The sequence below is a fragment of the Macrobrachium rosenbergii genome, chromosome 41 (genome assembly GCF_040412425.1).
Source record: "Macrobrachium rosenbergii isolate ZJJX-2024 chromosome 41, ASM4041242v1, whole genome shotgun sequence".
NCBI classification, from domain to species: Eukaryota; Metazoa; Arthropoda; class Malacostraca; order Decapoda; family Palaemonidae; genus Macrobrachium; species Macrobrachium rosenbergii.
Genome location: NC_089781.1, coordinates 42,487,146 through 42,512,457, shown reverse-complemented (window position 1 = coordinate 42,512,457; position 25,312 = coordinate 42,487,146). Strand labels below are relative to the sequence as shown.

General features: G+C 41.2%; 1 protein-coding gene across 15 annotated transcripts in view; it reads right to left on the bottom strand.

The window, feature by feature from the left end:
- LOC136826829 (uncharacterized) overlaps nucleotides 1–25,312 on the bottom strand; it is a 1,026,023-nt gene that overhangs the window by 65,800 nt on the left and 934,911 nt on the right. For all 15 annotated transcript variants that reach the window (XM_067084297.1, XM_067084294.1, XM_067084301.1 and 12 more), the window contains one exon: nucleotides 11,503–11,658. In XM_067084297.1, coding sequence (XP_066940398.1) covers nucleotides 11,503–11,658 — 156 coding nt within the window. The remainder of the gene's footprint in view (nucleotides 1–11,502; nucleotides 11,659–25,312) is intronic.

The window sequence follows — 25,312 nt, the reverse complement described above, 5'->3', positions numbered from 1 at the left end:
GAGCCCAGTTGAGACCTCTGTGGAAACACTTAAATTTTCTCATACACCTTTTTGAAGAGAAATGCCTTGCTATTACAACAATTGTGGCATACAAAGTAGCATTAATGGAACCCTTGCTTTATGGATTTGGTATTGACTCTAGAATAGAAATCATCACTTCCCTTCTCTGGTCTTTTGCACTGCAAAGACCAGCAAACAAAAGGCTTCCAATTACTTGGTCCTTGAATAAGGTGCTTAGACTTCTGTCAACCCCTCAATTCAGTGGACCCAATACAGTACAACCACAACCCACATGCTGCAAAAGGTGATCTCCTTGATTGCTCTAGCATCAGGAGCTTGTATTAGTGAACTGGGCTCTCTTAGATGGGGATGATACATCATGCAAACAGCTGACCATCAGTTATTATTGTCCCCTGGCCCATCATTTCTGGCCAAGAATGAAGATTCTTTAAGAAGGAAACCTCCTATTTTGATAAGAAAACTCAATTTAGCAGACAAGACATTGTGCCCAATTCAAGCACCTAAGGCTTACCTAGAGTTCACGGCAAACATCTCTGGGGGTCCAATTTTCCTACACCCTAGCACAAACAAACCACTCTCTCTACAAGGGCTGAGAATAATTTTAGTGTCCCTAATTAAAAATGCAAATCCACGCTCCTTTCCTAGGCCACATGATATTAGGAAAGTAAGTACATTGGCCTTCTTCAGAAATGCCTCTCTTTCGAAAAGGTCTCCGAATGTACAGGGTAGGCATCAGAGACAGTATTCTTAAAAACATTATTGCCACGACCTCGAACAAATTCGACTACACTGTGTATCAGTAGGTGGTATGGTTAGTCCTAACCCCATAGGTGCTACAGCAGAAAACCAGGGATCTTCCTCAAGGGTGGGTATGCTAACTATCGTTGGGGGAAGGTGTGATAATACTATACAACCAAATCTAGCATGCTTAGGTAAGTCACTGTAGAACTATATCCTAAAACATGAGTTTGTGTTTAGTTTCTTGTTCTTTGTTACAAAAACCTAAGGGGTGTTTGGAACAAAGAATGGGCTTGAAACTTGTGGCTTGACCTGGGACCAGAAATGTTTTTTCTTTGGGTTGATGGGATTAAAATTTGAGAGCTAAAGCCATTTCGATACCTGTCAATTTCTTTTTAAAGCTCCTTGAAGATGAAACAAGCGACTACGCTATCAAAAAACAGGTTTTGACATAGAAAAACCTATTTTTGGTAGTAGCTGTTGAGTTCTCAAAATCCACCCACTTCCCTAACGAAAAGGCATGGGATTTGGGCAAGGGATCATCCTGCATTGACCAACAGAAAGTGTAATGGCTTCCTTGGTCTCTTGCCAGTCTGTTTGTCAACAAGATGGCGGACTGCACATGCACCATAATCACTTCCTCTTCTAGCAGGTTTGACGAAGGAAATAACCTGGGTAAAGCTTTACTGTAAGATAAGGGAAAGAGCCCTCTTATCTTGAGTTCATTACATACTCCATCATGCATTATAGTGTTTATCATTACAACACAATACCTGGTCAAGAGACCGACTAAAAGAGAATTCTTTGATATTAGTTTGGTCATCAAGGAGCTCTGACATACCCTTGGAAGGTAACTCCTTGAGGACTCAACGGCAACCACCAAAAATAGGTTTACCCTACGCCAAAACCTGTTTTTTGTAAATCTACATCTCGGTGGAAGGTAAAGAGAGCAGACTGTCACTGGTTTCTCTAATACTGTATAACTTTGACAGCCAAAGCCTGTACATTAATATTTAGAATAACTGACAAATGTTCTAATGATTTATTTACAATTACTGCAGCTCCACCATGTGCATGATAGCCTTGAGGAGTTGGAGAAATATGAATGGTATAATTCAGTCCACGGTTGTAGATTTCATTCCCAATTTTGTTTCTTGGAGACACACAATGACTGGATTATGATCATGCATTAAAACTTTCTGCTATTTCACTTGAGTTCAGAGACCTTTACAGTTCCATTTCAGAATGTCAAGAGCTGAAATTTATTAGTTATTAATGTTCAAATTCCCAGTCTTTTCTACTTTAGAGTGCAAACTATTTTTAGTTAATAATTGACCACTACCTGTATGCTGTTTTCCCTTTATAATGTGACGGCCAAGAGAGAGATCTATGACGGATGCTTGTTTACTACTCACAGCACCATCCACAGGTATATTTTTTGAAACTGCAGAAGTTTCATCTGCGATATCTTCTATATGAAACTTCTAGAGTCTAGACTATTAGAATTTAAATTTTGACAAGGCCTGGAAAGAGCAATTTTGTTTAATGGATGTGGGTTTGATAAAGGAGTATAGGGATCTAGTGTTATAAATTTATTTAATACCTCTAGCTCATTACTCTCAACATTTGCAGGTCTGATTTTCGTATGCTTGGGAGGGCTTATTAATCCATCATGTTTTATTTTTTAAAGGTTTATGTTTTGTGGAGAGACTTTTTGTTTCAATGCGAGTAGATTCTACGTCTGCTTATTCTGAACCTGGCTTTGAAGTATTATCTTGACTCACTGCCACATCTAAATTTTTCTTAGATGTATCAGGGGTATCCTGATTGCTAGAAGCAACACCCACAGATTGAGTGATCTGTAAATTGGAATTTGAGGGAAGATCTGGAGCAGCAGCTTTCTCAGTAACTGATGAAAATCTCTGCAAGGGTCTTTATGAGCCCTCCTCAGATGTTGTCTGGCTGCACCAAAACTTGTATGTTCATTTTCTGCCATTTCAAGTATGCCCTGATTAAATCTATATAAAGGACACTGTCTCTAGTTGGGAGAATGAGCACCTTGATAGTTAAAGTAGAAGTGACTTTTCTTGCATTCGGTACTTATATCATGAATGCCAGAACAAATATTGCATTTGGCATCATTATTACAGTTTGCACCGACATGACCATATTCAAAGCACTCATGGCACGAGTTCGAGGCCATCTAAATTTTTTCACTGACTGGTTAATATGGCTGATCTTTACAGCTATTACATCTTTGGTGCATCTTTCAAGGATCTCTTTTTCATTAAAATCACCAAGGTCTCTATTGTATACAACTCCCCTCACAGAGTTATAGGCTGTATGGGGAGTTACTGACTAACCATATCTTTATCATCTGCATGAAATTTGGAAAGAAGTCTTCCTTGGTTCTGATGTACTGCTCTGACCAAAAGGTTCTTACCATATCTTTTGATACTGCTCTCAGTAATGCCATCTACTTTCTCTTCAAGGTTTTGTCAGGCTTTAATAAAGTTGCTTTCCCCTTCTTTACAATACACAACATGCCAAATAGGGTTTTCATATGTCTAAGATGTTTTTGTGTCTTTATGATATTGATTTTTCGGGATGAAATCTCCCTCACTCTCATCAAAATTTCTTAAATCAACCCAATCATTTGTTCTCTTCAGTTTTGTCCCATCAAGAATGGGGCCAGTGTAGCCACCCTGTGTGTGCACTGGAAATGGTGAAAAGAGTTGGCAACCCACATCACACACCCACCAGCCAGTGAGCTTGAGATCCTTGCAGTGATTAGGGACCTTACAGTATATGTCTTTTGGGAGAAGGGCACTCCAAAAACAAACCAGTGGGTAGAAGCAACTCTTTAGCCTTGGTAGGCAACCCCACTAAGGGAAGGCTACTCTCAATACAAACCTTGCTTTCCAACCTTGGACTGGCCCATAGTCATTATACTGTGGCCTTCCATGGTCTTGGGGTTGAGTTCCCTTGCCCGAGGATAAAATCAGACATTCATCCTCTTTTTCATTCACTTTCCTGTTTTCTTGAAAAGTGTGTAGGTCAGGCTAATGAGAAAGCAAAAGTTACTTGGTGGATTATCAGGAGGGTGCCTTCATCTTTACCTACTCTTTTCCTTCTGAATCTTTCATTTCTAAATTCATCCTGACTGTCCTCCCCCAGTTGTTGTGGCAAACTTGGAGGATTTATTTTGCCTTACAAGGTGTGCCAGCCCCACCTTTGTCGACCAGTTGCTTCCAGCATTTTTTTCAATGACATATGGTGACGTTTATTTATAATCTATTTATTTATACTCTAAACAGAATGTTTGTAAATAATGCAAATACTGTTGTTGATGATCTTCTTTTGTTTATTGTTCTGTTGATTTTCACAATGTTATGAATCTATTTATTAGTTTTGATACTGATTTGATACTGATGTGCAAGGAATGGCTGTATACAGCAAGTCCAGATGACCTATTTATTGTCAAAAAAATTTGTTGTAGTTGCCATGAAGGTCTTTGTTTTAAAATTTTCAGTAAGTTCTACATATTTGCTGTTTACAGCAATCCAAATATTGACGATTCTATATATGACTGCTTTTTGGAAAGGATTAGTATGGCTCAGTCACAGGATTCATAAGCTTCATTTGTTGTGTGTGGAGACTGTAATGCAAAGCACTGTGAGTGACTAAATTCAAATTCCACAGATCAACATGGCCAGTCTGCTTTTGAGTTTTGTGTATCTTCCGATTTTGTCCAGCTAACTGAGGAACCCACACACATTTCTGGTAATAGATTAGACCTCATATTCACAGATGTTCCAGCTATTGTGAAGTACAAGGTCTGTGAATATATAGGCACTTCTGATCACTGTGCCATTGAGATGGACATATTTGTCAATCGGTATATTCTTAATTCCATCACTAGAAAAACGGTTGGGCTGGAATCCAGAGCCAATTGGGATTGCATTATTGAAGCTTGTCAGGCACTTAATATTTCAGCTGCTACATTAGATCCTGATCCCAAGAAGTCAAACGAAATACTGATGGCTATTTTAATATGATGTCCCTAGAAAGGTCATCAAATTTAGGACAAATGACCAGCCATGGTTTGATGATACATGTAGACGAGCCTACCATGACAAACAGACAAAATTCAACGCATGGAGACGAAATCGTTCAAATGAAAATGACATAATTTTTGTTAAGTCTCGCTGTGCTGCAAATAGACCTTACCATACAGCCGAGAAAAATCACAATAATTCCTTGAAGATGAAACTTGAAGGAATTACTCTGCCTCATCTGTGGTGGACCAAATTGGCATCATCTATCTTTGGGTCAGGCTCGTCAAGAGAAATTACAATAATTACTTGAAGATGAAACTTGAAGGAATTACTCTGCCTCATCTGTGGTGGACCAAATTGGCATCATCTATCTTCGGGTCAGGCTCGTCTTCCATTCCACAGCTACTAACAGATGATGGTAGATTGGGTTACTGGCCCTAGGGAAAAGGCTGAACTGCTTCATTGAGCTTTTGAAGCTAAGCAATCAGCTAAGGATGTCCCTCTCCCTGATACTTGTTATCCTGAGCCTATTCTTACAAAATTTGCATTTTACTCTAGGGATGTTGAGAAAATTTTTGATAATCTTGATAGCTGGGGTGGAGAAGATCCTGATGGTTTCTTCCCTTTGTGTTTTGAAAAAGTTTCTAGTGTGTTGTCTCCCAAGACTGCTAGATTTTATAGATTTTTATGTTAATGTAGTATCTTTGTGGATGAGCTCAAGCTTAGTATAATACAGTGTCTGTTCCAAAGAGTTGCATATCTGCAGACTGCAGCAGCTACAGGCCAATCTCTATTCTCCCTGTGCTCCCCAAAGTTGTTGAAAAACTTATTTTTAAGCCACTATATAAGAGGTACATGGGAACCCTGCAAAGCACGGAATCTATCACCACATCAAAACAAAGGGGCCCCAAATGCACGCAAAGTTCCGGAGACTCCCCCCTCGGCACCTTCAGGAGGCCGAAGACACTTTTGCTGAGATGGAGTGGATGGGCATATGCAGGAAGGCCTCCAGCCATTGGACCTCTCCCCTCCACATGGTGCAGAAACCGGACGGCTCCTGGAGAACCTGCAGCGACTAAAGGCGGCTCAACCTCGCAACTGAACCAGACCATTACCCTCTTCCAAACATGCAAGATCTCACGGCCTCTTTTCACGGGGCCAAAATATTTTCTAAACTAGACCTTCTGAAGTCCTATTTTCAGGTACCAGTTGCTCCAGAGGACATCCCCAAAACCACCATCATCACGCCCTTCAGGTCCTACGTCTTCGCCTTCTCCACCTTCAGCCTGAGGAACGCGGGGGCAACCTTTCAGAGACTGATGGACAGCATCCTGGGGGACCTGAAATTCTGCATCTGTTATGTAGATGACATCCTAATTTTTTCCAGATCCCCCAAAGAACACCTGCAGCACATCTGAAAGGTCCTGCAGCGCCTGCAGGAGAATGGCTTCGAAAGAGTTGATTTCCTGAACCACGAGATATCCCCAGGGGCCGTCCATCCACTTGCATCGAAGGTCGCAGCCGTCACAAGGTTCTTCATCCCTACCTCCGTCAAGGCCGTACAAGAATTCCTCGGGATGGTCAACTACTACAGGAGGTTCATCCCTGGGGTTGCGCACACCATGGCTCCCCTGACGGAGATCCTGAAGGACCACCCGAAGTCCTTAGTTTGGGGACCTGACCAGCAACAGGCCTTTTCCCTGACGAAGGCCACCCTTGCCGAGACAACCGCCTTGGCCCACCAGGACCCCAACGGCCCCCTTCAGCTGACGGCGGATGCCAGCAACGCCGCCTGTGGGGCCGTCCTGGAGCAGGTCGTCGCCAGAACCCCCCAGCCCATCACCTTCTTCAGCAAGAATTTCAGCCCCGCGGAGTCCCACTACAGCACCTTCGACAGGGAACTCTGCGCAGTGTATCGGGCGGTACGTCACTTCAAGTTTCTCCTGGAGGGTACGCCTTTCATAATCTGGACGGACCAGAAGCCGCTGGTCCACGCCTTCACAAAGCAGGGGGACGCATGGTCTTCCAGGCAGCAGCGGCATCTCGTGGCCATCGCAGAGTTCACCTGCACGATCAAGTACCTTCCCGGCAGAAAGAACCCTGTAGCGGACGCCATCTCCAGGATCGAGCTCAACGCAGTACAGCTCGGGAACGACCGCGAGGACCTTGCCCGGGAGCAGATCGCTGACCCAGAGACTCCAGCCTACCGCACCGCCATCATGTCACTCAAGTGGAAGGACGTGCCCTTCACCCTTGGGGGGCCAACACTGCTGAGTGACGTAAGCACCAACCAACCCCGCCCCCTGGTTCCCGCATCCCGCCGCTGTTTGGTGTTCGATGTCATCCATGGGCTGTCTCACCCCTCCGGCAGGACAATGGCCAAGCTGTTGGCAGAGAAGTTCGTCTGGCATGGTATGCAGAAGGACGCGATGGCCTGGGCGAGACAGTGTATCTGGTGCCAGACCAGCAAGATAGGGCGGCACACCGAGACGGGGGTGGGCAAGTTTCCTTAGCTGGGGAGGCGGTTTGGACACATCCATGTAGACGTGGTAGGCCCCCTTCCTCCATCAAGCAGGGCCAGATATCTCCTGACGATCATCAACCGCTCCACCAGGTGGCCTGAAGCGACGCCCATACAGGAAGCCACTGCCAGTGCGTGCGCCGAGGCCCTCCTCTCCAGCTGGATCAGCCGGTTCGGTGTCCCGGACCACATAACCACCTGACAGGGGCCCTGCCTTCCTGTCCGAACTGTGGTCTGCCCTGGCACGCCTGCTGGGGATCTCTCACCACACCACCACCGCCTACAACCCTGCAGCCAACGGATTGGTGGAGAAATTCCACAGGTCCCTGAAGGCGTCCCTCATGGCCTGCTGCACTGCCGAGGATTGGAATTACCAGTTGCCTTGGGTCCTCCTCGGGCTGAGGACTGCCTCCAGAGACAGCGGTGACCCGTCTGCAGCAGAGAAAGTCTATGGGGAGCCCCTCGTAGCCCCGGGCACACTTATCACTGGGGATTGCCACAACCTGACAGACCAGAGGCTCCGCGACATAGTTGGGAAGTTCGCCCCCTGCCAGCGGACGTACACCAATAGGTCGACATCTTCCATGTCTCCCGGCCTGTCCTCCACCACCCACGTCTTCATCAGGAACGACGCCGTCCGACCTTCACAAACCAGGCCCTACAGGGGGCCCTTCTGCGTGCTTGAGCAGAACACCAAAGCATTCCGGCTGGCCCTGCATGGGAAGGATGACTGGGTGTCTGTCAACTGTCTCAAGCCCACCCTGTTGGAGGAAGCCGTCGACAATACCACACAGCGCCCTCCGCAAGAACTGTCGCCTCCACAGCCAGCCCAGCCCAAAAGAAAGTCAAGTGGCCACCCCTGGAAGCACCCAGACAGCGCCACAGCCAGCCACTCCCGCTCACACCGCACCCTCCAGCTGACTTCGCGGAGCTGCGGCACTCTCCAGCGGCCCAGCAGATACCTAGTTTAATCAGAAGTTACCCACGTCTTGGGGGGGGGGAGTATTGTAAAGTCCCCGCTAAGCGATTTTCTATGGTGAACCGCCTGTTTTCTACGTTAACGCTCCTACGAGATTGGGTCAAGCAAAAATAGCCACATTTTATCAATGTAAATATGTATCTACTACTAATTCATTTGCTCCTGTTTTCTTTGCACATGTGTTAGAATATTGTTGTATCAATTCTTGTTAACTTACCTTTGTGTTACTTGTATTTACCTATTATAATTAACACCGAGAGTAATTGACCTCGGGTCACCTGTATTCTATTGCATTCTTCTGTGTGACATCCCCACGCTGCCTTATAAGCGGCCTGTGTTCTGAATAAACCAGCAGTACATGTCCACCTGCTCATTATTTTGCACCTCTTATAATACTACATCCCATCCCAACATTATAAGGCCAGGGAGCTGACCTTTAAAACAGAGAGAGAGAGAGAGAGAGAGAGAGAGAGAGAGAGAGAGAGAGAGAGAACAAACCCAATCGACAGTTCACAGATCATTCTTTTGTATCTTCCTCTCCTCCTCTCTTCTCTTCTCTTCTTCTCTTTCCGTCTCTTTTATTCGCTCTGTGGTACAAAAGGGCTCGGGTTTTGTCCGGGAACGAAAATAATAGAGATACAGAAATGTGGGAGACCAGGCAAAAATGCCCCGTCGCCCGCCCCCAACCCCCAAGTCACAGCAGTGCCATATATGAAACACATGCAGGTTCTTTACCCCTCCTTATTCATTATTAATTACTCACATGACTTTACCCTGTACCGTCATATCATTTGGGTTGTTGGGACTCCTTACTCAGAAACTAGGCCACTTAATCAATTTCTTTTATATGCTCCTTTGAGGATCAGCTAGGACTACACAATTAAAAAGCAGGTTCTGACATAGGAAAACCTATTTTTAATAGCTGCTGTGAGTCCTTGAACCTCACCCACTTTCCCTGACAAAAGGCTTAGGAATCTTCAATAGAAGTGGTGGGGATCAGCTGACCTGTGCCACATGTATGGAAAAAGAGTGAAGTGTAATCCTCAGGGTAATCACTGTTAGGTAAGATAAAGAGCTTCCTGCCTTGAGTCTGTAAGGGACCGCATGGCGGTCCTGCGGGCACACATGTGTGAATGAGCCATCAGACAAAGCAGGACAACAAGCATCCCACTCTCTCTCTCTCTCCCTCCCGTGCGTCAGCGGCGATCGCTCGAAGGAACGCAACTTCTACCATACAATATTCCAGTCTATTTTTCTCTAACCATCGTTGTCTCGATTCATGTACAATCACCACTACTTGCATTGCCATGCAAGCATTCCGATCATGTGCTCATAATGTTCCACCGAATCTTCTGTATCAAACTGCATGTATGTCTCTGTTTGTGAAGACGCCAAACATCTCGCCATTTCACATATATTATGCTACTGCATTATATTCATTAATCTGTCTCGAATCTCATGCAAATGCCCATATGTGGAATTTCCTGACCTTTCCACTGATATATGTTTTATCATTGTACGTTTATTATGTCTCTCACAATCGCCATCTGTTTGTCTGTTGACAAGCACAGAGGTCTGAAACATAATCTCTGTTTTGCCTTGTCTGTGTGTAGAAACTGCATTGCGGCTCGCACCAGCCAATAACAACTTCGCAGATTCTGTACATTCATTTTCAGTAAGGAACCACCAATAAACTAGACAACACTCAGCCAGTATGTCACTCAATATCTTCCTTACAAGTCCACTTACATTCCATCAACATACCAACAACTAAAGATATCTTGATATTAGGCAACACGTTGTATGGAGCCCTGAGTGGGACCATAGGGGTAACTTCTTTGGGGATTCACAGCTCCTACCAACAAGGTGTTTTTCTATATCAAAACCTGTTTTTACAGTCTGTGTAAATGCTTGTTCTCTCTCTCTCTCTCTCTCTCTCTCTCTCTCTCTCTCTCTCTCTCTCTCTCTCTCTCTCTTTTATATTGCATATATATTGTGTATTTTACATATCTCGTAAGCATAAGTAGGCAGAACAACAGCAACTAACTGCATTTTGTTAAGCTATACTGTACATTACTGTACTGTACAAATTTTCCGAAGCAATTAATTTTGTACATATAGTTCTGAAAATGGATATTATAATTAAAATTTTACATTGAATAATTAAAAAATACTTGGTTAGAATAGAATACTAATTAATATACTGCATATGAAATGGCTGAACACTATAAACTATGCAACTTGCCTCCAAGGTATCCTCTAGGCTACATATAAATTTGCATTGCTTCATGGACTGTCAGTTATCTGGATACCTGAATATCAAACTGTTAAGTTGAAGTACCATTATGCTAAATTTCTGTATAACTGAATAAGAGGCCACATGTTTTTCAAAAGAACATTTGTAATCAAGAATGAGACCTATAACTTTAAATGGACTGGATGTAGTTAAAGAAAAAATGTCATTGGAAAGATTTGGATGGGGGGGATACATTATCTTTGACCTACTAACAACCATACTTTGAATTTTGTTAGGGTTCACCCTCGGCCCCCTTAATCTGCACCATGCAAAAATTTTATCCAAGAGTTCATTAAGAGATTCAACAACCACAGGTCTAAACTCTGGAGATGGGATCCATGCTTTATCTGCATAACAATCAGCTTTTCTCAAGGCAAACCACATATTGTCCACATACAAAAAGTAGGAATATTAAAGGGCCAAGAACAATACCCAGAGGATCACAAAAGATTACATTCCAGTAGTCACCGCAGCTCCCATCAACAACTACCAATTGCAATCTGTTGCATTAAAAATTCTCTAATAATGCTAAGAAATAATCATCAATTTTCATGTATCAAGTCTGAAAACGAAGGCCTAATGGTTAATGTAGATACAAGCAGCACAGGACCAGTCGTATGAACTTAATGCCTAAAATCTAAAAATTTCATAACACTAGATATTGAATGAAAACATCACAGACACCCAAACCTAGCAGAAGCCAAACTGTAAACTAGGAAACAGATGATTACTCTAAGCCTTTAGACACAAAGAGTTATAAAAATAGGGCGGTAATTCAACAAGGCTATCTCTAATGAAGTAATACTAACAATCCTCTAACAAGTGCCATTCTAACTATATTACAATAAATATGAGACTACTCATATTTTTTGTGAAAATATATTCTTACCTCGTAGAGAATCTGATGTGTAGTTTTCCTCTGGTTCATTGAGAGAAGTTTTCCTGGTTGCTAACCGTAGCCTTGGTGAAGACCCTGGGGTGAGACCCTGTATCACATCTCCAGCAGACTTCATAGCGGCCTCACGGGTGGCACGAAATCCACTTGCTAATGCAAAGAAAACAAAAGCTGGCAATTAAACCAATAATGAAGTACAAAATGTCAAAATTACCTACATGTGCATTTTGAAGGAAATTATGATATAAAATGGAATAGGGGGAGCTGCGTGGGGTAGGGGTGGAGGGCCACACACTAATATTACACTTGCTGGCCGCAGGAAATGCATAGATCTTCTCCATATCACAACTCCTTCCTTTGGGAGGTGTTATCTGTTGTACAAGTTACACTTTCCTTTTTTAAAGTTTCTATACAGAGCAGAAACTCATTCTCTTCTCTGGAAATACAATACTGTATACTATATACAATTCGGATATCACAACACATCAATTGGAGTATCACAACACATCAATTGACTTTGCAGTGCTTTATCTTATATACACACAAGCACACAAATATATATATATATATATATATATATATATATATATATATATATATATATATATATATATATATATTAACTTTATCACATACACAATTGTTCTGTGCATTAGTAGAATTACTAAAAGGACCTCATTCAAACTAGATGGTATCTAATGGAGTTTTTTATTCAGAAAAAGTTACAAGCTTTCTTGGACAAACAGTCCACATTATCAAGTATCCGTACAATGAGCAGACGCATAGTCCGGCTGTATTTATATCTGTGTGCTGGGTACTTTTTAATCCTATAATCGCCTAGCTCCTCCTGTGTGATCCCCACCCCCTCGTGACCTTGGTCTTTCTCTGATCCCTCCTTCCAGGTGTCCGTTTTCCGTGCGTTCTTTTGCGTTTTTTCTTCGTTTCCTTGCTACTGTGGAGTATACGATTTTTCTAGATATGCTGTCTTCAAAGCCGTTTCCGGTGTTCCCTGCCATCGTGTTGTTGGTGCAAGTTATGAAGGCATTCTCTACAAGAAGTCTAGATGTTTTGTTGGTGTTCCTGTACAGAAAACTCATATTTTCCCAGTCTATTCTGTGATCATTTTCCCAACAGTGTTTGGCAACTGCCGACGTCTGATTATAATGCCTTATGTTCTGTAGATGTTGTCTGCTTCGCTCTTTACATGATTTGCCAGTTTCGCCATAGTACCCATCTTCACAGTCTAGACACACTGCCATATATACCCCCCCTCTAATCTCTTCCCCCTCTACTGACTTTTTGTTTCTAACTATTTTATTCCCTAATGGTGTTTTTGTAGCTGCCTATCAATTTGAAATTATTTAGCTTTCTGTTGATGGGTGCAACAGAGTTGTTGTCCAGGACTGCAATTATTTTATTTCCTACCAAATGTTCCTTTTCTGACCTTTCCCTCTCCCCAAAATAGTTTTCCCTTGCTTTGATATGTGCCCACTCCTACCAATACTTAGGGTAGCCTAATCTCCTAAAACTCTCCCTCAGGTAATCCAGCTCTTCGTCTAAAAATTCGGGACTGCAAATCCTATAAGCCCTGATGGCCAACCCTGTCATTAATCGTACTTTTATTTCTTTCCTATGACTGGAGAACCTATGTATGTATGAATTGGTGTGTGTCTTCTTCCTATATACCTTGAATTTTAAATTTTCCCTTCCTCTTGACCAGGACATCCAAGAAAGGAATTTCTCCTCCTTCTCTTCTTCTATTGTGAACTTGATGTGTTCATCTAGTTTATTTATGTTTTCTAAAAACTTGTGTAGATCTTCCCTTTCTCCCTTGTAAATAATCAAGATGTCATCCACGTATCTTACCCATTTTACGATATTTAAGTCCCCTTTATTTACTTTGCCCACCTCTTCCCTTTCAAACCATTCCATAAAGATATTAGCTAGAATTGGTGAAAGACTTGAACCCATGGCCACGCCATTTTTTGTATATAATGGTTTTCGCCCCACTTGAAAACATTAACGCTGAGGGTCGCTGTTAGCAGTTTTATTAAAACGTCATGATCTGTGTTGCATGTATAGACCCCCTCCTCCATATTCTTTTTTATTATTTCCATCGTCGTCTTTACTGGTACGTTGGTGAACAGGGAAGTTACATCCAAACTTGCAAATTTGCAGTCTTTTATGTTAATTTTGGATAATTCGTCCATCAGGTTCATGTTATGTTTTAAATGCCTTCGGATACTAAGCCTACCCATTTTCCCATTATGTTGGAAAGAAATTTCTCCAGCATCCTCTGCGGTGATCTCGTCGATGCCACGATCGGTCTTAGCAGGCACCCTTCCTTGTGGATCTTAGGGCTACCATAAATATATGGGATCTCTGGACTTTCCACTGATTTTACTCTATGTTCTAATTCTTTTCTCTTGGTTTTGTCGTGGATTTTTGTCCACGCTTCCCTTACTTTTTGTTAAAACTGCACTGTACCCCCCTAATGTCCGGTTTTTTGTTGCAAGCCTCATATGTGTTTTCATCGTTTAACAGTTGTTCTAACTTATTCTCGTATTCTACGGCATCCGTTACTACAACTGGGCCCCCGCTTTGTCTGCCTTACAAATCTTTATGTCCTTGTATTTTCCTAACCTATCAAAGGCCTTACGTAACCTCTCCGGAAACACGAATCTGTTCGACCTAATCCCCACCCACATGGCCCCCCTGCAAAAGGCTCCTTCATCCCCATTTTTGTTCTTATCTAGTTCCCTTAAGCTTCTACACATTTCAATGAAATCGTTGTAGAGAACACCTTCATAACTTGCGCCAACAACACGATGGCAGGGAACAACGGAAACGGCTTTGAAGACAGCATATCTAGAAAAATCGTATACTCCACAGTAGCAAGGAAACGAAGAAAAAACGCAAGAGAACGCACGGAAAACGGACACCTGGAAGGAGGGATCAGAGAAAGACCAAGGTCACTAGGGGGTGGGGGTCACACAGGAGGAGCTAGGCAAATATAGGATTAAAAGTACCTAGCACACAGATATAAATACAGCCGGACTCTGCGTCTGCTTATTGTACGGATACTTGATAATGTGGACTGTTTGTCCAAGAAAGTATATGTATGTATATATATATATATATATATATATATATATATATATATATATATATATATATATATATATATATATATATATATATATATATAAAACCTGTTTACGCCCATATAAATCCCAGTATAAAGCTTATATATTAATCATTATTGGTTACAGAATGCAAAACTAATAAAAGCATGGATACTGTATTTTTATACAGTACACTACAGTATTAGAAAGAAATAACATTTTCAAACTGAACATCAATGGACAATTTATCATTACATATGTACCCTTGTACCCTATTGTACAGCACATAGCACTAAATGTACACTAGCCCGGATTGGGAGCATGATCCAACATTATAATTTTGATTATTTTTCATCATTTTACACAATGAAAAGTATGAAAAAACACCAAGAAAAAAAAAGATATAAGGGAGGTATCCTACTGCACAGTGCATAACACTGAATGTGCATTAGCCTCAACTGTCAGCAATGATCTAGCATTATCATTTGAATTCTATTAAGGCTTTTTTGTTTAATTTTTTTCCATGTGTAACATGAAAGAGCGGAACCTTGCGAAGTTAACTAGTGTATACAGTAAACTCCCCGTATTCGTGGGGGATACGTTCCAGACACCCCCTCAACCCGCCCCCACGAATAGTTAAAATCCGCGAATACTTGCTATCCCCCTCTAAAAAGGCTTATAACTGGCTATCTTGAAAGTTCAAGTACCAAAGGTATACTTAAAGTATCATCCTACATCAAATATACCTTAAATTATTACCCTATTACTGTATTAATCTTTGAAATTATATTATTAATATAATTTCAAAGTCATCTTAAACATTAGTGCCCTTAAAAATATATACATAGTATTTCTAAGCCTTCCAGCCAAAGCAGAGAAAAAGAGTTACCACTTCGACTTATATTCAACAAGGCTGGTTGGGACAAAAGAGAGAGAGAGAGAGAGAGAGAGAGAGAGAGAGAGAGAGAGAGAGAGAGAGAGAGAGTTTACCTCTTTAATCTCTCTGACAACAAAAATATTTATATGTTTGTTTTTTGTCTTCCAAAGGTGTAATACCTTTACTACACATTTTTAAAACACTATGAACACACACGCACACAAACAGTATCTTTTCCTGAGAGAGAGAGAGAGAGAGAGAGAGAGAGAGAGAGAGAGAGAGAGAGAGAATATAACGGCTTACGATATCAAAAGATTGAAATCTTTAAGCTTCTGAGGGCAACACTCCTTCCTCTCTGACCAATATGTCAAACTGTCAAGTAAACCCTCCCCCCTCCTTTCTCAAGCTGTGGATAAAAATGACTGGGAATCACTATTTGTTTGTTGAAAATGTTAAAAAATTCACTACACAAACGCATGGAAAATATTATTATTATTATTATTATTATTATTATTATTATTATTATTATTATTCATTATTATTATTATTAATCTTAACATTTGAAAATTGGTACTTATTAGGTAAATCATTTATTTATCATACAAAAGAAACATACGTACATATCATATGTCGGAAAAATTCTCTCATCTAAATAAGAGAGAGAGAGAGAGAGAGAGAGAGAGAGAGAGAGAGAGAGAGAGAGAGAGAGAGAGAGAATTATTTTTACTTAATAATATTCGATTTTATTAAGCTTAATATTAATATTTGAAAATTAATACGTACCGTAAATCATTATTTTATCATAAAATGTACCCTCTAAAAATACTTATACTATCATCCTGAAACACTTATATATCAGTCTAATATAATTTCAATAGTATTTTAATACAATTTTAATATTTCAATAGTATCAATTCTGAACATCTATCTTTGCTTTAATGAGGTCGGGGTCCGCCATGAATGGAGGGGAGAAAACCAGTTCCTCTCTCTCTTTCAGTTACGTAGCATTTAATCTTACAGTATTATTATTATTATTATTATTATTAATCTTATTATTTGAAAATTTGTATTACAAATCCTTTTTTAACATAAAAAATGTACTGAGTCATTAAAATAACATCAAAATACACTAATTAGTGAATATTACCCGACAAAGAAGTCCGCGAATTGCTGAATTTTCTGCAAATAATTTATAGATACGTTCCACAGAAAATCCCGCGAATTGGTTAGTCCATGAATCTGAGAACACGAATACGAGGGTTTACTGTGTGTATGTGTGTGTGTGTATATATATATATATATATATATATATATATATATATATATATATATATATATATATATATATATATATATATATATATATATATATATATATATATATATATATATATACACATGTACAGGGTGTTTTCGAAATTAAGGTCCCCCTCTACAGCATAAACTAAAATTGATATGGACAAAAACAAAAGTAATTCAGAACAGGTATTTATTTAAGTTTCTTTCTGAGTATTTAATATTTTGTGTGGCCTGCATTCTTGAGGGGTATGATTTCAGCATATCGCAAAAAAAGCTGAGACTCAAACTCCATTTTCCTGAGCACTTCGGTCACCTCTCTTTGCAGGTCGTCGAGGCTTGGTATACCATCATAGCTCACTGTACGCACTTCAACACGATCCTTTAAGATACTACCAATGTTTTCACACACATTAAGGTCAGGGGAGCTACCTGGAAATTCACTTGACGAGAAGAAATTGATACCGCTGTTTCGAGGCAGCTCCCGTTTCTGAAGAGCCTTGAAACGTGGTGCCTTATCATGCAAAAACGTGACTTCTTCAACAGGTAACACATTTTCAGGATCTTTGAGGAAAGGAAATAATCCACCAGTAAGCACAATTTCTCTGAGGTATTCGCCATTCCATGACTGTCCTTTTTCTTTGATGATCCACATTAACCGTTTGGCTGTGAAACAGAGAAAAATTCCCAAATATTCAGGAAATTTCACAACTTGGCAATAGCGCACGTCATTGCTGATATCATCCAACTTTGCAGCCCAAATGATGTCAATTTTATGATTTGGCTTCCTGACTGTGTAAATGAAGAATTCATCCCAATCTTTAAAAAATGAACCACAAAACCATGCACGGTCTTCTCTCTGTTGCTGAGTGATGTTGGGCTTGCTGATAACATGAAATGGCTTGATAACAGATTTTTTTTCAACTCACGATATACAGCACTATAACTTCTCTTCTTTCCCCTTTTTGTTTCTAGTTCAAGCGTCAATTGACGTAAAGACTTTCTTGGTCTACCCACTGCCTCAGCTATGATGTCTTTTGACTCCTGAGAAAGGACTTCAGGCCTTCCAAGATTCTCACTCTTTTCGCGATGATGGTCATATGGATTTTTGTTCCAGTTTTTTTAACAAAGGATTCATCTCTTTTAATGTATTTAGCTATCCAGGAACGTGAAATGAAGGATGCGCCAGCATCCCTGGCCTCTCTGAAGGTTATAGCCCAGATTCAGTCAATCCATCTGATTTCCTCTGAGTCGTTAGCCATGGCTGTATCTAACTCAGTCACTCAGTCTGAAAATACAAGAAATGTAAAATGAAAAATAGCTTAACAGAAACTTAAAATAATGTACTTGGAGGTAGGCTATAGCAGAAAACTTCATAACTTTCCATTTGTTCTGTGGAGGGGGCTCTAATTTCAGAAACATTTGGTGTATATCTATACATATATATATATATATAATTATATAATTTATATATATATATATATATATATATATATATATATATATATATATATATAAATATAAATATATATATATATATATATATATATATATATATATATATATATATATATATAAATATATATATATATATATATATATACATAGATATATAAATATATGTATATATATATATATATATATATATATATATATATATATATATATATATATATATATATATATATATATATATACATATATATATATATATTATATATATATATATATATATATATATATATATATATATATATATATATATATATATATATATATATATATATATATATATATATGAATATATATATAGAAATTCATGTTTGAAACATAAGGAAAATCTGCTAGTTGTTGGTATGTGTTTGTGATCAGAGAGTAACGAACAGATACTGCTGATTTGTCGAATGCCATACGATCGTTGGGGTTTGGTGTCGGCAATTCAAATGAGTGCCATACATCGAAGACCCTTATTTGTTCCTTTCGATAATAAGTTCAGTTTGAAAAGTTAATAGTCAGTAGGTGATTAGCAGCTGACAGGTTGGGGCGCATCTATAAGACAGTGATTGGCTGGCGTGTCACCTCAGAGTAGCTTCCAACTATACTGTAATTTCATAATTAACTAGTGTAATATTAGCAACAGGCCCTGTGTAACTATTAAGGAAAATACACGTTACTTATACCTTACGTGTTTCATTTGTACTGGCAGAACCTATATATGACCGAGAATCAGGTCATATTTTTGGTGTCAGTCGTGGGTTTTGCCAGTACATAATAATTAACAGTGTAATTGTGAAGGTGAAATAAACAATGCAAACTCAAATAAAATCGGCGAGCAACGGCAGGAGTGCCAGTACTACTGTGGAAGTACCAGTGCTAAGAATAACAGTGCCAAGGAAGAGGACAGTGTGAAAGAGCTGTCAACTACTATCCAACGCACATTAAAAGAGTGGCACATATCAACAAATGAAATACAAAATGAAAAGCCCGTCGACCCACCCACAATTTTGGCCGACGTCACGTCTGTTAGCATATTATGATTTATATTGTTAAGTGTTGTGTTAGTAGCGTTGCAATCGCCGCTATGTCAATTTGTCTTTTGCATTTAGTTTTCTCTTTGCCAGTCATGGCGCCACCTGCATGTAAACAAACCGTGTGTTCGCTGTTCCCGCTTCATTTCAGTCTAAATAAATCTACCGACGATAACACAAGTGTCTCAATCAGCCCCTTCCTGGAACTCTGTTAATAAGTGAAACTAATCCTAGAGGATCTAGAAATTAGTAAGGTCAACAGGTTATGGGCCCAGAACACATTGGGACTGATTGAAAAGTGTGATATCGTCTAGATATAAGAAAGTGCTAGCCTAAGCTTCCTTGGAGACTGTTCCATCAACAAGTAAGAAGATGGCGGTTATGAAGAAAGGGAAGAGACCTCCCAAGAAGATTCTTCTACAGTGTGACGGGCTAACTATTACCCGTGGTCGAAGAGGATCGAAGCAAGACTGATTGACAAGAACTGTTGGAATGCCATTGACCCTGGGTTTGGGTATCACATTCACGATAATGAGAATGAAGAAGAGGCCTTGGCAGAGCTCAACCAAGAACAAGCCAGAGTCAATCGAGCTCGGGAGTCATTATCGAGGCGCTGCACAGCTCCACTCTCTACGATGTTGGTGAGTTTAAATTTGCAAAGAAAGTGTGGGACACACTCAAGGAAATGTATGGTGAATTTGGGATTATTCACGCCATGTTGTTTTTCAAGGAAATGGCTAGGTTGGATAAAGTGCCATCAATGCCAATGGCAGATTACATTTCAAGATGCATGAGTTGATTCAGAAGGTGAGAATGGGCGGCATTCCAATAAGTGACACTTGCTTTGCTGCTTTCTTGCTACTTGGGCTACCACTCAAGGAGTATGATGCTTTGTAAGATCCTTCGAGGGTGATCTGGATAAGCTCACATCAAGAAATGTGAAGAGCAAACTTGTGATGGAAGAAAGGCGACTATCATTGCACAACAGAGTGACATCAAGAAAAGAAGAACCTGTGGCATTGAAAGCAACGGCTAAACAGCATTATAAGCAGAAGCAGAATCAGCAGCCTCAGAAGCAGGACACCTCTGGTGACAGTAAAATGAAGTGTTACACCTGTAAGGAGCCTGGACACAAGGCGAGGGAATGCCCAATCTGGAAGAAGTTCAGGAGGAACGACGAAGAAAGGGGATGCCAAGGCCTCTGTAGCTGAATTTGAAGAAATAGAAGCAGTACTTCTATGTGCCAAGTGGATGCACATGCCTACATGTCAAAATCATCGGTGGGAAAGTGGTTTCTGGACTCAGGTGCATCAGATCATATGTGCTGTGACATTAAGAAGTTCAAGAACATCGACCTGCAACGCAAGGGATCTGTGAAAATAGGTGATGGACATAGACTTTTCAGTGGAAGGGATCGTGTCGTGATTCAAGCCAAATGCAAGATTGTGCTTCAGGAAGTGATGTATGTCCCTAACCTATACTGCAGTCTGGTGTCTGTACAACAGATCACTGCCAAGGGTGCTTCTGTATTATTCAGTGGGACCCTAGCAAAGGCATCTAAGGTGGCATTGAACTTTTCGTTGCTAGGAAAGAGGGAAGATGTACATTATGAATCTGGATTGGCCTAGTAAAGATAATGAGGAACTACTGTGGCATTGCCTGCTCAGGTATCGATGCAGACCTGGCATCAAAGAATGGGTCATCTCAACTATGACGCTTTGAAGAAAATTCCAGTTCTGGCTAACTTAAAGAAAGAAGAATGGAAAATGTGAAGCATGCATTGAGGGGAAGATGACAAGGCTGCCTTTTCCTGCAAGTACATCAAGAGCATCTAAACCTTTGGTGTTAGTGCACACCGATGTTATGGGACCTTTTAATACCCCCTTCGTTTGGTGGGTCCATTTATGCTATTGTGTTCACTTGGATGATTACTCCAGGTATCTGACTGTAATGCCAATGAAGTCTAAGGATGAAGCATTGTGTAGACTCATTCAGTACAAGACCAGGATGGAGAATCTCACGGACCACACCCTAAAGAAAATTAGATCTGACTTCGGAGGAGAATACTCTGGCAAAAGAGCAGTTGGACAACTATCTGGCTGCAAACGGAATAGTGCATGAAAGGAGTGTGCCTTACTGTAAACAGCAGAACGGGCGAGCGGAACGACAAAATCGGTACTTATGGAAATGGTGAGGACCATGTTATCTGAAGCTGGAGCTGACAAGAGACTGTGGGCTGAAGCTATGTCAACTGCTGCCTACAACCGAACAGGGCACCGAGCAGTGCCATCGATTATAAGATACCTCTGGAACTGGCAACAGGAAAGGAACTCACAAGCAGTGATTATGAACGCATGAGACCCTTAGGATGCAGAGCTCAGGCCATGAGAGAAGTCAGAAGCTAAAGCTTGATGGCAAGACTGTTGAGTGTGTCATGCTCGGTTATCAGGAGGATACAAAGGATGGATACAGGCTTTGGAACACAGAAACAGGATGGGTAATAATCAGAAGGGACGTTGTATTCCATGAAGAGGTTTTCCCATGGAAGAAGAAAGAAGATTCCAGTGATCAGGGGAAGCAGAAGATGGACAATCTACAACTCTCAGTGAGTCAGACTCCGAGGAGGAAACAGAGGAAAAACAGGAGCAGAAGGGAGACGGTCTGGACAAAGGAAGGCAGCGAAGATGACGCGGGCATGGAGACGTAAACAATGAACAGATTCCTGCCTTTGAAGAAATTCCAGTACTGCCTGAAGATGAAGAAGCTGAAGTCCAAGAAGAAGTCCCAGTCCTCGGCGGTCGCGAGAGTGCCTAAACCAAAGAAATGTCAGTGCCAAGAATGTCAAGATGACCCTGAGTGTTTAGTGGTCCAAGCCAGATGAAGAAACCACTATCACTGAACCAAAGAGTGCCAAAGAGGCCTAGCTAGTCCCCAAGCAGAAAGATGGAAATATGCTATGGGAGAAGAGATTAAGAAACTGACTGAGATGAATACATGGGAGATTGTACCAAGGCCACCAACCAGAGTCATTGGGTCAACATGGAAGTTCAGACTGAAGACTGATGCTAGTGGCAGACCTACAAAGTACAAAGCCAGGTTGGTTGCACAGGGATTTGCCCAGAGATATGGCTTTGACTATATGGAAACCTACTCGCCTGTAATCAAAAGAAAAACCATCCGGTTGATGCCGCTGTGGAGTGGAGAAGGAACTGATGTGTGAGCATGTCGACGTAATATCTGCCTACATCAATAGTGATATCAAGGAAGAAGTATACTTGGAGCAACCCGAGGGTTTTGATGTTGACAAGAGTAGGATGGTGTGCAAGCTGAGGAAGTGCCTTTATGGATTGAAACAATCAGGACAAGAATGGTACCATAAGATCAAGAAAATCTTTATAGACATGAAGTTCAACCCCTCAGTTGGTGACCCTTGCCTATTCTATCATCAAGAAAGGAAATTGTTTGTTGGACTATATGTGGATGACATTGCTGTGTGGGGAAAGAAAGAAGATATTGATTGGTTTAAGAAAGAGTTGAGCCAACAAGTTGAAATACGAGAGCTGGGTGAAATATCTGATTTCTTATCACTGAGGATATTGAAAGGACGAGCATACCATAGCATCGACCAGTGTGCTTATATAGATCAGATATTGGAGCAGCACGGGTTATCTGAATGCAGAGGAAAACACAGTCCTCTGAGTGCAAATGTATTCTCTATCAACGATGAACCAGGCGCAGATGCGATAGTCATGAATATAGAAGAGCCATAGGAATGTTGCTTGCATGCGTTGCAAGCGGGACAAGACCTGACTTGAGTTTTAAGCTGTCAGTTATCTCAGTCAATTCTCGGCCAACCCAAAGAGAAAGCAGATGGCTGCAGTGAAATATCTGATAAAGTACCTAAAAACACACCCATGACTACTGCATAGTATTCAGGAAGAAGAGTGGGAAGGAGGCATTGATTTTTCTGATGCTGACTTTGCCAACAACAAGGTGGACAGAAAATCGTTCCAGTGGACTGGTGGTGTGTGTTGCAGGAGGACCTGTGGAGTGGAGGTGCAAGAAGCAAACTGTGGTTGCCACATCCACAAACAGGCGGAGTACATTGCTATGGCTATAAGCACGCAAAGAAGCACTATGGCTATGTGGTATTTTAAGGAGATTGGCTTAAGTGATCTTTGCATGGTGCCATGCATTCTTGCTGATAATACAGCAGCAATCAAACTTGCAGAGAAGGACATTGTCAACGATAATTCCAAGGGCGTGGATGTGAAGTATCACTTCATAAAGGATGTGGTGAAGAAGGGGGTTGGTAAAAGTTGCAATATGTGGCATCTCATGACAATCTAGCTGACCTTCTAACCAAGGGTTTGACTGGGAGGAAGACACAGGAGTTATGTGCAAAAATTGGACTTATCATTCCTTAATGACAGTCAGAGCCATGCCAAAGTTTTAATTTGTCCTTCTGATAAATTTTTTTGCAGCATAGTAATCCTTTGCCAAATGTGATCGTGACAGATGTAGTCACGTTTATCCTTTGTATTCTTTGCAGCAACAGTGTCTATTCAGTTCTTCTTATGTTACTTGCTGCTTGTTCATATTACTCAATTTTTTGCCGCTGTGTTATTCTTTATCTGCAATTATTTTGTTTTTGGCTCATGTGCTAATCATTGCATTTTTGCTGGTTTTTGTGTCGTTGGCTATCCAATTTTTTTGAAGTGTCAGTTCTTGTAAGGTTCACTGCATTGCAATAAAATCAAGGGGGAAGTGTTAGCATATTATGATTTATATTGTTCGTGTTGTGTTAGTAGCGTTGCAATCGCCGCTTATGTCAATTTGTCTTTTGCATTTAGTTTTTCTCTTTGGTCAGTCATGGCGCCACCTGCATGTAAACAAACCGTGTGTTAGCTGTTCCGCTTCATTTCAGTCTAAATAAAATCTACCCGACGATAACACAAGTGTCTCAATCAGCCCCCTTCCTGGAACTCTGTTAATAAGTGAAACTAATCCTAGAGGATCTAGAAATTAGTAAGGTCAACAACGTCGTCCCCGCAAGCGCGATCAGTCAAGAAAAAAAAAAAAAACTGTCAGTGCTAGATGGATCAGTGCCTGAATTTGATAACTCACGCACTGGTGAAAATTTCCTTTCGATTGAGACCTTCATAAAATGTGTTGAAAATGCCACAGTATGCTGGAGAGATAGAGAAAATATTGTGCAAACAAAACAAAAAGTGACTGGGAATGCAGCACGGCAAATCAGGAGTTGGGACGTTAGTTGTTCAGCAGACTGGGGTACTTTTAAACAGTACCTCACTCAGCAGTTTGCCCTACACCGAGAGGAGAAGACAGAGCTGATGGAAGCTTATGACTCCACGCTGGGGGTGCAGGAGTCTATTTCAGCATTCTGTAATCGCGTCGGTGGGTCCCTCACCCCTGAAAGAGACCAGACTGCAGAGGGAAAAGAAGCATTCTGCCGATGCATGCTGAAGCAAACTCTTCCTACCTCCATGGTGGGATTCCTTACTGACGAAGAGAGGCCCTTACAAGTCTTGCTACCAAAGGTGCAGCTTCTGTTAGACCACGAACGATGCCAGCATGCAAGGGGAAGGGGGCAGCCCACCTCCCAACTGTTTGTTGCATTTGGTTAAACAACCTGACCAAGCGAGTCCTCAGCCAGCCCCACCCACCATCAAGGGGTCAGGGTCACGCACCCAGGGACCTCGATGAGACGAGGGGAAACCAGCCGGGAATAAGACGCTTGGCCGTTGCTGGCGGTGTGGAAGGGAGGGCCACATGAGGGCCAAGTGCCCCTCTCTCACTGAGGACGCTGTTTTCGATACAATGCAACAGACTATCTCGTGAACACTTGTTCAAAAAACGACGATGGCCAGCGGAACAATGCTCCCCCTGCACCAAGGAGAGGAAGGGGATGGCTGCATGGAGGAGGATTCGGGAGGACAGCCGACTACACCCACGCT